Here is a 15,599-nt window from a genome sequence, read left to right as displayed (position 1 = left end):
TATTTATAATTATAATGTTTCACATACAAAGATTCAGAATATAATTACAAAAAACAATTATTATCTATATCTATCAGATATACTTGATTTATTTTATTACAATATATTAAAAATAATTCATTATATATGTAGGTACCTGAATGTAACGTCTACATATTTTTGTCTTCGAAATAAAATTAAATTATTAATGCAAAATCATAAAATATATGTAAAGTTAAAAAATATCTTAATAATTTTTATTTTTTTAATATTTAGATCTTTTTACAGCAAGTTCTGTGTTTTTGTATCTGATTGAGAAATTCTTTTGCAAGAAATTAATTGCACTTAAATTGCTGTTAATTGTGCTCTTCCCAATCAACTTTTTCTTTTTTAATATGTAGAATTTATTTATATAGTTATATAGTTATATTTATTAGTTTAAAGCTGTTAAAAATGGAAATTTTTATTGTTAATACTCGTCTATTTTTTTTAAATTTTTTTATAGCACTTTACGATCTCAAGTAATTGAGAATTAATATAGAGAGGCTTGTGAATGTGTGCGAATAAACAAAAAAAAAGATGAATTTCAGTTTTATTTATTTTTTTATTTTTTCCTAGCTTTAAAAATTAGAAAAAGATAGCGTAATTAAAAGTATTATTGAAGTTACCCTACATTGGTAGAAATAGACATTGAACGAATTCGCGGTTTCTTTTTTGAATGAAACGTATGAAAAAAAGAAGTACTTTTCAGCGCCACCTGATTCGAAAAACTGCGAATTAGAGTCGTGTGTAGTGGGAAGTTAGATTGGTAAAAATACTCGCCAGTCGCTAGTTTACCGACTTGGAATTTTAGCGACATTCGTGACGCGACGTTGGCATCACTGCTATTCAAAATATTTTGAACGCGTCCCAACGCAACAGTCATATGGTTATGGCTAGTGTAAATCATACAACTGATCCGGAAAACAGTTATTATTTACTCGAACTTATTTGCGAGTGCAATGGCTATTGAGGGGCTTAAGTGCAATGTACTTGACATCTTCCAAAATGACATCTTCCAAAACAACATTAAGGATGAATGGATATCGTCGTGTCGAGAGTTTCGGCTACGTGTTGACTCCAGAATCGAACAGAAACGCCTCTATGAAAAGGGTACAGTCTCCTGTGTACTTTTGTAATTGCAAACTGTCGAAGACTTGGTGAAAAAATCGAACTCACGTAGTAAGAAGTATTACTCGTGAGAACTCATTTACAAGTACAAGACCCGATTCCATCAATGTAAAATTAAACTTTAATCTTGGTTACTCTATCTTTTTCTAAGAATTCTAAAAATTAGAAAGGGTAAACAGTAAGTTGAACCAAGATTAAAGTTAATCTTACATTGATGGAACTGGGCTAACAAGAGCAATCTTTTGTCTTTGCTTTGCAGATTGTAGTAAAAAGAAATCTGTTTACATGGATAAGATGTCAGAGCTGCAACAGGAAATTACCACAGCAAAATCTGACATAGATTCTGTCATATTGCAACAAAAAATAACAGATAAGAAGATATCAAATATGATAAAGTCACAGGAGGATGTAAAGGATGAGCTGGAAAAGGTAAAGGCACGAAGAGAAGCCTTGCTGCTGGAAATGGTAGATATACAGCAGGGTAAGTACATCTTTTTGGCTGGATTTGAATCTGCAAGTTCAATATTTCATTGTTTCTCTCCCAATCGAATCTATTCTTATTTCATTTTAATGTTTGTAGAAATAGAAGAAAGGAAGAAAAAGAAAATCTCACAATGGGATGCCATTAAACGTGCATGTCTCAAATACAAAGTACATTTGGATATACATATAAGTCTTCAAGAGGATAAGAATTGTCAGTTCATAACAATGTCCTTTTTCACAAACAATGAAGAGGCAAAGAATAAATACTTCGTTCAATTATCATACAGTGATAACCACTGGACAGGTATATATAACATTCTAAATTAAATCTAGAATAACAAATATAATTAGTTGACACTGTTGAGACAGTTAATCATCATTTTAGTCGAACAAATTGAACCGAGAATAAGGAAAGAGCATTTTAACAAACTAAGCATTACAAAGGATTCTTCTGAACGTTCCAGAGTCTCGGATATCTCTTTGTTTCTTTATCAAGTACGAAGTATATTTTTAAAGCATTACATGAAAACGTAGAATAAAACTATAAAACATGTAATGCATCGTTAATTATAATAACTTGTAAAATAGACATATTTTTTTAAGATTAAAAAATAACATATTCTACTTCTCGTTGCGAGAGTGGTTTTTATTAATAAAAAGTTTAGATACCTAAAATAAATTGTATATGTATAAGATATGTAACATATGACACTGTCTAAACGTCGGCACGATTTTATTTAATTATATGCATATATATATATCATCATTACAGCGGTATATTTTTTGTTTCTCCTTCAATTTTTATTTTGTCATAAAAGTCATAAAAGAGCAAATTGCAAATCACAGTGCAGATAAATAATAACTTAGTTGCTAAAATTATATAAACAGGTCTCTGCTTTGTCTTTATAAGTATATATATGTACATATACTTATACATATGTGTATATATATATAAATGGTACCTACACATATAACATTGCGTCGTCCTCATAGACATCGTGAGAAATTCACTTATAAGTAAAATCAGTACGATATTTGGACCTTAACGTTAATATACCGCGTGATCATCTTTAATAATATTTCATATCTTGCATACTTATTAGATAGGTATTATATTTGCTCGTTGTAATACTTGATCATTTCTTTCACGATTCCCGCGATGCCTTTCCACGACGTAAAGTTATTTTTCATTAAAATACTTAATAGAGATAAATTATTTTGATTTTGAGTTCTAGCTAAAATTAAGCTAGCAATCGTGCTATTGGCTGCCTTCTGCAATGTGTATATATATCTATATATGTGAAAAATCAAGAGATACTAATCATGCCCGTTTAAAATGTATAATTGATACCTGTTTCTGTTAACGTAGATTAACTTCAATCTCGGTTCAACTTACTCTTCATCCTTTTATAATTTTTAGAACTAGAAAAAGAGTTAAATAAAAATTAAACTACATTGGTTGGAAAAAAATGAACGTAATAAATTTAATAATCTCGAGTCTCAAAATGGCGCCATTTGCACGGTAATTTTTTTAAGGACCTTGCAAATTTTTGATGTTACATTTAGCCGAAATTTTTTATTTACAATTAACGCATTTAATGTTACAATATTGATTAAGGGAAGAATGCTTCGTGGGGTGTTTCTTTTCGCGAATCTTTCGGAAGAACGGATGTTTACGCTATATTTACCGTAATATTATTATTTACGCGCGCATGGAATAACTAAACACCGTACGCGGATGACGGACGGGCTGATCCCATTATGTATGCGTAGAGGCACGCTGATAACAATTCGTCCCTATTGGCACGAGTTAACGAAGGAGTCAATTGATCGCCCACTGCCAATCTGCCCATGCCAATGGCATAAAATTAACAGATTTCATTTGCTCCATTGACCCGTCGGGAATTCATTTGCATATACATGACCATCGAGAAACTTGAGACCGAAGTCTTCCGCGAGTTATCACGTTGTAAAATGTTGCTGTTATTGCTTCATTCATATCGTTGCTCTATGATATGTCGGAAACTTATCAGAAAAAACGATGATTAACATATTTCTGCTGTGGGTTCGAAATGTCTGTACGTGCCTTTCCAAAATACAATGATATATATTTTTTATTGCTTTGTCATATTGCGGATGCAATTGCATCTCGCGTCGAGAACGCCATAAGCGAAAAAGAGGGAATTGATACTTAGCGAATATAAGAATGAATCGTCATCTATGATAGAATCGCCAATCAATGCAACATGTCTGCGATCGAATTTCGCAGACACGTCGGCCATTCTCTATTTTGCGCGCTCAATGAAGAGGAAAATTTAAAACTTACTTCTATATAAACGCGGAAATTTTCGCCGGTGACTATTTACAATGCATGTGGGCATGTAAGGACTTCTATCTGTTACCGAACAGAAAAATGAATATAATTTATTAGCACGCAGTACAATTCGTTTTCTCTTACAACGTAAGGAATCTGGATCTTGAATTTTTCTCAAATTATTTCAAGACTCCATTATCAAATAAACGAGTGGTCCTCGTTCGAATATCCAACGGGATATTTTTGGACGCGCAAGATTTCTCCTAAGTATACATACTTATCGAAGCTGTCCTGGTCCGTCTCGGGACTTGCTACACCTAAAGAAGGTGCTTCTCTCGGCGATTTTGCGAGATCGCCGAGCGCGCAAAATCGCTTCTCTATTTATGTGCCGAGACAAATCCACAAACACACCGTCACGAAATCACTGGAAAAACGAAATACTTCAAGAACACTCGGTAGTATCCTCGAGCATGTTACATTTCATGTACATACACGCAATGCACACTACAATGGGTGTCTACGGAAACGGCATGTCGTTTTTAACAATCGCTCCGCTCATACTTTGGTGGTCTACCTCGCGCCTTCCTCGCCGTCTCGTCCAAACGAAGACATTAAGTTCTTGCGCGAATTTCTCAGATCTCTTCTCCTTTTCATCGTCGGATCTTCACCCTGCTTGATGTGGTGCTCGCGCAATTATTCTCATAGGGCCAGCACGCACCGCGGCGACGCTGGAGCCTTTACTCGAGGGTGGCAGCGAAGGACACGTTGCTCCTGGATGCGGCCGCCGCGGCGGCGGCCAACTGCAGAAGCGTCGGTGGTAGCGGTGCCGGTGGTAGCGCCGAAGTCAATTCGACCGTCGTCAACGGCGCGGGCGTTGTCGTGGTTGGACAATCGCTGCCGACCCCGTAAACCTTGGCGTGATTTACCTCAAGCGCGACGGTCAAGTCGGCCAGAGCGGCGTCGCACAGCACGGGATTATCTGCGAGCAACAAAGCGTGCGTGTGAGTGTAAGGGCTTACCGCGTGACACATGACGATGAAGTGGAGCAACAATAAGATATGAGAAATACAGCATGTAGCTTGCTCGTTCACGCATCACGGGCGATTTGATTTTTTTCGTTTTCCTATGGTATCTTGTGCTTTTATACAATATATTTTGCTATATCTCAGCCCTAAATTCAAGAGTCACAGTATTTTGATCGTAAATTATCGTAAAAAAATAAACTATCGTAAAAACACGAGTGATTAATGACAATGTGGCGCCAGCTGTGATAACAAAGATTGCAATATCAATCGTTAATAGCAATTGTCACATTCGCGGTTCGAAGGCTTTCCTAAACTTTTCGTTACAAGTTCTCGTCGCAAGTCCCCTGAGTTTCCCGGGTGCGAAATCGTAAGCGAAGCAGGGAAAGAAAGTGTCAAATAGAAGCTGAGACCTGCAGCCAGAAGATAACGGGATTGGGCACGATAGCGTGGCTGCAAAGAGACAGAGTCGATACATTAACAATAACAAAGCTCAACAGACAGACGCCGGTATATAATAAATAAATCGAGATGGCGCCGCAGCGGGGGTTATCGCGAGAAATGTAACCGTTGTAACAAATAATGTACGCCTCGGGAGCCGAACGGAGCCAGGCGATTATCAGCCAGTAATTTATTTTCCGTCCCCTTCGCGCCCGGCTGCTCTCTTCACCAGTCCCTTCTCTCACTCTTTTTCCCCTTGCTCGCCTTCCCACCGTTTGTTTGTCCACGCTGGACCTTACAAGCGGTGTTTATTAATTATGCGATGTCGCTGGCGCCACTCATCGTACTATCCTCTTCTATTAATATCTAATTGAATTTAATCGTTCATCAATCATTCATCAAATAATGTCGAACAGCCCCTAGTCAAAAAAGAAACAATATTAGCGAGAAAAAAGCAGGGAAGCTGTAAATTGTGTGCAGTCTCATAAAATTAGAATGAATATATCTTTAGATGTTTATTCCAGTATAGTGTGAAATTTATAGTTTATTAAATTGAATATTCGCTTGTGAGACATCAGAATTCTCTGTGGAACGAACAGTTGTCTCACTGAGCGGAGATTCCTATGGGAATCAGAGTCTCGTTTACGACTGTTAACTCGATTATCGTTCGTCTGTGACGAATCTTTCACGTACTGGCCGAATAATAGATAACATTGCGCATACCTTTTTTTCTCATCAATGCGATTATGTTATATCAAAATTAAATTCATGTGTCTTGTCGCCTTTAATTAAGAGTTATTTTATCGAGCAACGTTATATAGATATACCTGGAATGTTTAAAAAAAAAAAAAGATGAATCACTTTTTCTCGTTGTTGCCCTTTTTCTTCAGATCGGTAAGAGATGTACGATAGAAGAGTCTTAAATAGTACAATATCAATTCTAATATTTGCTATTATATAATGTTATTATAAACAATCTGTTGTGTGCACGAATAGAAATACGTGCGATAGCGTTAAATATGATACTAAAAGGCTGCGAAGAGGGATGCCTTGAAAAAAAGAGAGAGTGTGTATCTAATATAAGCTCACCTTGAAGGTATATACGTAGCACGTCGGGAACTCCGTGAATCGTGCATCGCGTATTAGCCACCAGCTCCGGCATGAGAGTACGTATTTGATTCATGCTAACGTCGGCCCAGCAGAGCACCGGGAAACCGCGAAAATCTCGACCGGACAGCGTAACCAGGCGATTGTGCGACGCGTTCAGTTCCTCCAGCGACGGTAGCCACGTCTAAATCACGATCGTACAATTTGGTACACGATTATATAGCACATCGAACGAAGAAAAAAAAAAAAGAGAGAGAAAGCAAAAAGGAAATTCGAGTGGACTTTTATATTTACCTCCGACGTATCCTCGAGGGTGGTGAGTTGATTGTGCGAGATGTCGAGCACGCGTAACCCGTCGAGACCGCGCAAATCGCGCGGTCCGATCGTGGGGCCCAGCGCGTTGTGGCTAAGATTGAGCCTCTGCAGCTCTTTCATGCCTAGGAACAGAGAGCCGTCTAGACTACGCAGCTCGTTATGCTGAAGGCGCAGATCTTGGATAGTGCTGCCTGCAATCTCCTCGCCCTCCTCTTCCACCAAATTCTGCGGACGTCAAGAATTAGAGTCCGACCGAAACTTTTGCCGAAACACTCGTCTATATGTGAATTTCAACCGAAACCAAAATTAAAAAAAAAATAGGAATCCTACAAAGACCATATATGTATAGACATGCCTATATATCATATACTTTTTCTTCATAAATATCATAATTGAAGCAATAATGAAATTTCAGCCGACATCGAAAAATTTCGAAAAATTTTGCGTGTCAATTTTGATCAAAAAATATATGTACTTCTCTTCTTCATAAACATTATAATTTAATTATTGAGACAATAATTACACATGTTAAAATTAATATTTATAAAGAAGAGCTATATGATTTCAGTCGAAACTGACACGTAATGAGTGTTCGTTTTCAGTTTCGGTAAAAGTTTCGATCGGACTCTATCAAGAATAGATTTCGACCTGATCGTCAGATCAGACAACATAAACGGTCTCGATGATGACGCAAAGTATCGGATGACGTAGATACCTACCTCGGAGGACGGTCTTCCTCTGTGGAGTCTGGCGATCCGATTATTCGACAGATCGAGCAATTTAAGTTCACGTAGACCGCGCAAGGAAGCCAGAGAAAATTCACGGAGCTCGTTGTGCGTCAAGTTCAGGCACTTTAACGATCTGAGGGGATAAAGAGCGCTACTTCCATTTCCATCACCGTCCGCGCCGCCGAGAGACTTGAGAGAGTTGTGCCCGAGCTCGAGGTCCTCCAACATCTCGGCTTCTAAGAAATCGTCCGCGTTCAGCTAAAGAGGCATAATTTAGACGTCTGTTGAATTTCTATTCATAATATAATATATGCGTAAACTGCGCAATCTAATTAACGCCATTCGAGCCGATGTGCCACGCAATTTGAACGAGAAAGCCGCGACGTGAAATACGTCCGTCTGTTTCATTCAAGTGCCGACTTGAGATCCTTCCGCCAGGCGGAAGACGGTAATAATTACGTTACGTCGCGGTAATTGACTCAATGTACGGCGCGCTTTTGCCTCCTCCGACACCCCCGTCGTATCGCACGCGTTAAAGCGTAATATTCGAGAGCACGTGCGCTCCGAATGCACTCGCCTGACGATGCAATTTCGTAGATTTACTCTCTCACTTTTAAATTCCTCGAAATTCCCCTCTCTATCAAAGAGAAGACTGTGGTACCTAGAAACAAGTACCATAAAACACATTAATTATTTTTTTAATTAAAATAATAAAATGTTTTCTGTTGGCTTATATTTACTTTTTAAAAATATATAATACAATTTAAAAACAAACTCTCAATCTTTAAGAAAAAAAAACAAACAATAAATTCAAAGCTAATGAGAGTCAAAGCAGACGTGACCAACGATTCAATTACAAAATACGATTTAATTACTTTCCATTGCACAAAATCTTTATTTTCGAACGTTTCGACTCTCTTTGGAGTCCTCTTCAGCAAAATTACTTTTTAACTGTAAAATCTAAAAATTAAAGAATAAATAATTAGTGTCTTCCAAGGTACGATATGTCCTTCAATACCCCACAGTCTCCTCTGTATTCGTTTATTAAGCACGAAAAAAAATTTTCTGCAATTTAGACAACAAAATTTTGTTCTCGCGGATAAACAAATAAACATTTTACGTAATACACGTCGGCTTTCGTGCTATGAAATCGAGTATATACACGATCGGAGTCGAAGCTTAAAAAGAATCTCGCGTGGCGTGACGAACTAAATACCTCTTGCAATTCGTTATATGAGAGCTCCAGGAACTTCAGGCGCCTGGCTTTCTGCAGAGTGCCATCGAGATTTCGGATCTTGTTCTGCTGGAGAAAGAGAGTCTCCAGACGGTGAAGGTATCGGAACTCGGCCGGAAGATGCGTCAGCTTGTTATCCGCGGCGTAAAGCATCTTGAGATTGTGGCCGGACGATGGTAGCTCGCCATCGAGTGACGTGAGCTCGTTAGAATTAATGAGCAACCACTCGAGTTGATTCAAATCTCTGCAAAGAGCAAACAAGTGGGGCACGTGGCTAAATCGCGATGGCTAAATCGCGATGGCTAAATCCTGCTCTATGCTCCACGTATTCGCCGCCGAGCGAACACGTAGAATCACAGATTTCCAAGTACGATTTTAAAGGTCGATAATCAATAGTCCACGCAGGGAATTTCCTTTAATCAGCGATTCGCGATGCAATCATAGACGGAACGAATTAGATAAGAGACGTAGTGTCTAAACGATAAGTAAACAGGATGGGTAAGAAGTTGCGGTAGTTTTTCAACAATGAATACGAGTCTCAAAGATAATTGTACTTTTGGAAATTATACGTTTGTCAACGACACTTTACAGTTGATAATTTTTCGTAATATTAAATGTAGTTAATCGTAATATTAAAACTTGAATAATTCATTCTAATTTCGTGCTCGAACCGAGAAAAAAATACCTTACGAGAAAAGATACCTTAGAGTATGATTTAGGCTGTTTAAACGATTCCTGCCGACATGCAAATGTTTCACTAGAGGCGGTAGCGAACCCGGGGTCATCTCAGAAATCGCATTTCCGGCCATGGCCAAATGCTGAAGTGTCGGATTGTGCTAAAATAAAAAAAAAAGGCCATTAAATCATGACGTTGTGTGACGTTGTTTGCTATCTCTTTTCTTCTTTCTGTCGACTATTCAAGTTTAAGATTCTTTTTCTTTTATCTTCTATTAATAACGTCTCTTTTAAATGCAAGATCGTCTTTCTTAGACTTTTAATACTAACTTCCGCTCTTTGATCATAATAACACTTGAGAATTTGCGCACTTTTAGATTTGCAAAATACGGAATCTTCCTGGCAATTTGTGCAAAATATTCATAACACGTAGCTGATTGGGCGAGTATATATAAAGTCTGTTCTTTTCAAGTAAACTTCTTGCACAGTTCATCTTTCCTTTTTTTTTTTGTGCACATTGGAGGACAAAGAATGAACGGCATACATAAAGTTCTGCTTAAAAGAACAGGTTTTACGATCTATTGTGCCAACGACCTCTCTATTTTATTATTTCTCTCTATTTTGATACCTCTTCTTTCATACTGCATGGAGTTCTAAAGCTAAAGTAATCTAATCACTTACCTTAAAGTCATCCAAATCGATGCGGCTTATCCGGTTCCTGCTGAGGTCTAAAGTTCGTAGCAGTGACAGATGCGTTAAAATGTGCCCCGGTATCGAAGGTACCTCGTTGTCTGCGAGACTTAAATATTGCGTACGACCCAGACCGGCGAAAACGTCACCGTCCACGACCCTGCAAATCGTGATAGCACGCTTGTTCACGGGTCCTTGACTTTAGGAAAACGATGTGCAACATACGGTAATCACGCGAGCGGCGTTTCCACGCTTGTGATGTTTATTTTAAAGAACTGATTTTTGTAAAAAATTTGGCGCCAAAGAGCAGTAGTATTTCATATTTTCTTCTATTACAACGTTGTTTATCATTTGTGTAGTAATACGTGACCGGAGCAACGAGCTGAACCAATGAGGGGCCCTGAAAAAGTGGCGACGCGCCAGACGTTATCGTTCGATTATACACTTAGTGTTGGCTCACTGCGACTCGTTATTTAATTATTCCACGACGGTAAACACACACACAACTTCCCGCGATAACTCGCGCGAAGAGGTCAGGCACGATTAAGATTTCATTCTTACGTCCCGTCCCTTCTCCCACTGTCTCGCGAGGATACTTGGCATTTCTATAAAAGAGACATACCTATAGTCCTCAAGGACCGTCGATCTTTTTTCTTAATGCGAAATAAGAGTAACGCTAATAAATAAGGATAATCAAGGAAGACTGGTAACTCGTCCTTTGTGTCGCTCGTAAAGGATGATGGCCACTGCGGGCATTATACCGAGGAAAGAGATGAATAATACAGAACGAGAGCCAAACGTATGGACTGGAAAACTAGCAATCGTCTCGGTCGAGAGCTCCTACACCGAATTCGTCGAGACGTATATTGAGACGATTTATCGCCTTTCTTCACCAATCTCCATGATAAAACCATTATGTAACGATATCCTGCTTCCGCTGTGCACTGGTCAACATATCACGCTTATTGTCACGTTTTATTACAGCTTTACCCCTTCTCTCTAAAAGTCTAAAACTTTGAGAGCGAATCATCACTTTGAAGAATAAAATCTCACTCTTGCAAATTAAAAATTGACCCATTCTTATTCAAGGCTCAATTTTCACTTTTTAGAGTGTGATTTCACTTCAAGGAATTTACAGAGTAATAATACTGACCGGAGCTGTATAAAAAAGAACTCACGATGAATGCAGTCGAGAAACTTGCGGATGATGATAAACAAACTGATGGATGGACTATCGTATTATAAAGTGTCTGGAATGAAACAATCAAGCTTGACGATTAGCTAGTAAGATTTTAATGATGATCCACCGTTCACGGCAGTTTTTCTCAGCAGTACACCTCGACGAAAGTTCAAACGTCGGTTCAAACGTGTACGCAATGGCGCCGCGAACGCCTTCGCAAATACTCATTGTGGGAATTAAGATCGCTTCTTTGTTATACATATACAAATGCTTCCATTCAATGTCCGCAATAGCAGACGATGACCTTTTGCAAAGATACTGGCCGACCGTATCGACGTGTGTGGCACACTTCAGACGGAGACTACGCGACGGAGTACGCGGCTACGGATGACAGGCGTGCACCACCTCTCCAACATTTCGTTACCATTCAATTTGCCTGCATTTTTTCATCAATCAACTTTCCAATCTAATAAATAAAGGACTACGAGCCTAATAGTCTGTTTATTACAAATTAAAAAAATTTTTTTAATTATACTCACTGTAAAGCTCAACTGTTATTATAAATTTAAATTATTACAACTAAATAAAAGATAACGTTTCAATTTTGCAATAGGTCATCCGTGTTAAAACTTAACTATAACTAATTAATATGTATACATAGTCTAAAAACCGATAATGTTGTGATATAAAAACCAGTTTTCAAACGTCACCGAAATTTTTCAATTTTGTGTGGCATTTCGATACTGATTATGCTTCTTTCTGCTTCCTCTCATCGTATGAATAATATTTCGTCAGTTTAATAAAATTGTTACGTAATAAAGTTCCACGTTAAAAGACTTATGAAAAGCAGGAAGAATTGTAATCCTTGTAACATTATTAAAGTAAGGTAAAATTGTAGGCAGTTTATTAAATTATTGATAACATTTTACTATCTACAGTCAAATAGATCATTTGACTTTTCAAAAATACAAACAAACATTGCTTTCAATTTGTGTATTTGACTTTTCAGTCGTTTCGTCAAATTTTCTGCAAAAAACTCAACTTGGTAATCGGCTTTACCGTCAAGCCTTCCTCCAAGGCCTATGTCAATCCATACTGAATTAATCCAGTATTTTAATCTTTAACTGATTGAAAAAAAAAAAATAATCTGACGTATAGCAAAAGAATGCTGATTACAGAAAAGTTGCTTAGTAAATGTTTACCGCACTTGTGAGAAATACAGATGATCTCCGAAACCATCGTTATCGCTACATAACTGTGGGTTGTAGTAACCGTGACTGATAAATCGTGCCATTATCGCGCGTCCCCCCATGATTCTTTACGTCTCTTCGTCGAAGACTTCGACACTTCGACATAATCTTACTGTTCAAGATCATCGTTCACGCATTAGTAATTTTTCGATGACAACGAAGTTCATCGACGGATCACACTCTTTCCGTCGCACTTACCCAAGATGATCGTGATTCAGCTCGAGTCGGGTAATAGACATACGCAACTCCTTGAAGTCGTGGCGCGATATGTCACGCAGATTCGAATGCGCCACCCGCAGGGTGATCTGCTGTTCGAGGGTGAATTTACCGCTCAATGCCTCGGCCAATTGATCGAACGACTTCATCTTTTCACATAGTACCTCAATACGCTCCCCTACGTGATGGCCACTACCACCGTTTCCTCCACCACCGCCAGCATTGTTGTTCACGTTGGCGACCCCGCTGGTAGACGCGGCTACCGTCACCGCCTGGTTGATAACGGGACTGGGAAACTCCTCTTGTCGGCAGGTGCACGGGCTGATCTCGCGGCGTACGGCGCAATGCAGACTCGTGCTGGCCGCAAGGCCAAGCAGCGTGTAGAGAATCCCGGACATGCTGTCACTTGACGCGGGGGCGAAAGTACTGACTGCAAGGTGTGATTACAGATGATTGTCAAGGTGATTGTGCGCGATCAAACGAAAAATAATGATGTTCCACGACGTGCGAAACGGTGAGACCACCCTCTGCGCGAACACCACCTTCTCAGAATGTTCTTTTTCGTCTATGCCACTCGGTACACTATGTACACACGATATTACAGATCTCACGACGGTAATCGTCCGATTTAACCGTATAACCATCTATTTATCGTTAAGAAAAATATAAACGTTGGCACAATGTCATAGCGCGAAAAATTTCAAGCTGTCGCGGTGTTTTCGGACACCGCTGTCTACCGCCGATCACTGATCAACACTGGCAGGCGAAACCCAATACAGTAGCAGCAGCGACTGACAGCCACGTGTTATCTGTACTGTCGCCGATCCACACCATCCTACGGAATATAAGTTCACCGTACCTCCCTCTCTCTTTTCTTTCGCTCTCTCGTCTCCTTCGCAATCGCGGGGAACGCGCGAGAAGGAGGTTTATCGTCGTCGCCAACGGGCCTTCCTCTTGGCGCCACGGACGCGGCGACGGCATTAAGTCGCGGCGCGCCGCGCGAGACTTACTTATAGTCGCAACCGAGTCGTCGCGTCGGTACCCACCGTGGCGCCGCACGCCTCCTTCAGCGAGGGACTCCCTCCGGGGCTCTTCTTCACTCTTCTTACGACCCCCTCCGTCGTATGTTACGCGCGTACACCGACGGGCTCATCTTCTTTTTCTACCGGCCGCGCGCTCACTCACCAACGGTCCAGCCCGGCCCGGCTCGGCTCCAACAGCTGCTCTCTCTCTCTCTCTCTCTCTCTCTCTCTCTCTCCCCCCCTCCTCCTGCGCCTTACCACCACACCCCAATACTATGCATATTCTCGTTCCTCTCCTTCCTCGCCTCGTTGTTGTTCACCTCGTATACTCACTCCTCCTCCGTTCTCCTACCGTGCCTCACAGCATGTTCTTTACTCCCTCGCCGTAGCTACCGCGCTTACTCAAATCCGGTCCCCTGGTAGGGGCCGAGACGCTTTTATCTCTTTTTACGTTTATCCAATTATTCCCGGAAGTTTCGATTGCCCGAAAGGAGAGAGATCTCTCATCTCCATTCGTGAATCCTGACTGTGAAGAAAGACGAAGGAGTTTGACTAGGACAGCCGCGCTCCGACGAAAGATTCATCAACCTCTCCTCCGTCGTCTGTATCGTATACATGCCGCAAGCGTTGTTTGCACCGATAAATGGACAGATTGCTCAACTTGTGACCTTTGCTTAACTGCTTCGCACGGTGCGCGACATGAAAGAAAGTATACAGATAATTCTTTTGCGCTATCTTTCCCAGTCGTCCTTTCTTCCTTCTTTTTTTTTTGTTACAAATCGCTCATAGCGTTCCTTCTGTTTTTCGTCCTTTTGCGCATCCCTTTAATCATAAACTCTGAATCTAAAAATCCATTATAAATTTATAAATAATTGTCGACTACGGCAGATGTGATTAAATAAACTTACACGTCAGAAAGTCATCCGAATTCTGAAAAATAAATCGAGTTTTTATTTTCTTATCATATTTGTGTTTATTGAGAGCGAGATTTGAGATTCGTAAAAAAAACACAAAATTCTTTTAGAATGTCATTTCAATGGAATCGGCCGAGAAACAGTTGTCGTTGTCAGGCTCATTAGAGCCTTAGGCTCAGCCGATTCATCATCGGCAATTATTAAAAACGGAGCCAACCGAATATCCTGTTTCTTACCCGAGTGTATTTTGACAAGTGATTTATGATGGGGTGTCTCAGGTAGTCCAATAGCTTTCGTCGCGACATTTTCTCTTTTTCGTCACCCTATGTCTGAAATAGATATATATAATCTCAGTATCTTAAATATATACTTCATTTTAATTGACACAAGTATCGATATTATTCGATACTTGTGACAATGAAAAATTATTTTGAAACGTGGCATCGAAATTCGGAGTGGCCGAAATTATAACGGAGCTTTTTATCAGAATGTAAACGGTCGCAAGAAACGTGGTGCTTCCCCCCTCCCCCTCCCCCCCTCTCTCTCTCTCTCTCTCTCTCTTTCAGTTACAAATTGAAGAGATAAATCCCAACTTCAGTTAATCATCATAAGGAGAGCGATCCCGGGAGTACGCGTGTCCGTGTCGAGATCGTAAGTGTTCTATCAAGGGTTTCTCTGTTCATCGTAAAATAATATCGATTACTTAATGAGCTCGCCGATGCGGCGGCGGCGCTTCACGGGTCGCTTGTCATCCGAGTAAACGCCTCTATCTATACATATAACGTGGCTGTTTACGCGCATGATTTACGTACCCATTTATGTGCTGTAACTCGCCAGAGGTATGTCGTGCAAATTCTCG

At 39.8% G+C, this 15,599-nt stretch overlaps 2 protein-coding genes across 2 annotated transcripts; one reads left to right on the top strand and one right to left on the bottom strand.

Moving 5' to 3' along the window:
* The first annotated feature begins 725 nt into the window (after positions 1 to 725).
* On the top strand, positions 726 to 2,166 carry LOC108746827. The gene is made up of 4 exons (XM_018483809.1): positions 726 to 1,131; positions 1,409 to 1,630; positions 1,730 to 1,936; positions 2,018 to 2,166. Exons 1-4 carry the CDS (start codon positions 981 to 983, stop codon positions 2,164 to 2,166), a joined length of 729 nt encoding a protein of 242 aa, XP_018339311.1. The 5' UTR covers positions 726 to 980.
* An 896-nt stretch (positions 2,167 to 3,062) lies between these two features.
* On the bottom strand, positions 3,063 to 15,054 carry LOC108746996 (insulin-like growth factor-binding protein complex acid labile subunit). The gene is made up of 10 exons (XM_018484194.1): positions 14,977 to 15,054; positions 14,735 to 14,756; positions 12,787 to 14,669; positions 10,150 to 10,318; positions 9,496 to 9,629; positions 8,776 to 9,037; positions 7,551 to 7,817; positions 6,811 to 7,056; positions 6,499 to 6,700; positions 3,063 to 4,925 (listed from the first exon to the last, which is right to left on the bottom strand). Exons 3-10 carry the CDS (start codon positions 13,200 to 13,202, stop codon positions 4,684 to 4,686), a joined length of 1,938 nt encoding a protein of 645 aa, XP_018339696.1. The 5' UTR covers positions 13,203 to 14,669; positions 14,735 to 14,756; positions 14,977 to 15,054; the 3' UTR covers positions 3,063 to 4,683.
* Positions 15,055 to 15,599: the final 545 nt, after the last annotated feature.

The sequence above is a fragment of the Trachymyrmex septentrionalis genome, unplaced genomic scaffold, assembly GCF_001594115.1.
Source record: "Trachymyrmex septentrionalis isolate Tsep2-gDNA-1 unplaced genomic scaffold, Tsep1.0 scaffold19, whole genome shotgun sequence".
Taxonomy (NCBI): Eukaryota; Metazoa; Arthropoda; class Insecta; order Hymenoptera; family Formicidae; genus Trachymyrmex; species Trachymyrmex septentrionalis.
The sequence above is the reverse complement of the archived record's forward strand: the minus strand, read 5'-3'. Positions and strand labels throughout refer to the sequence as shown.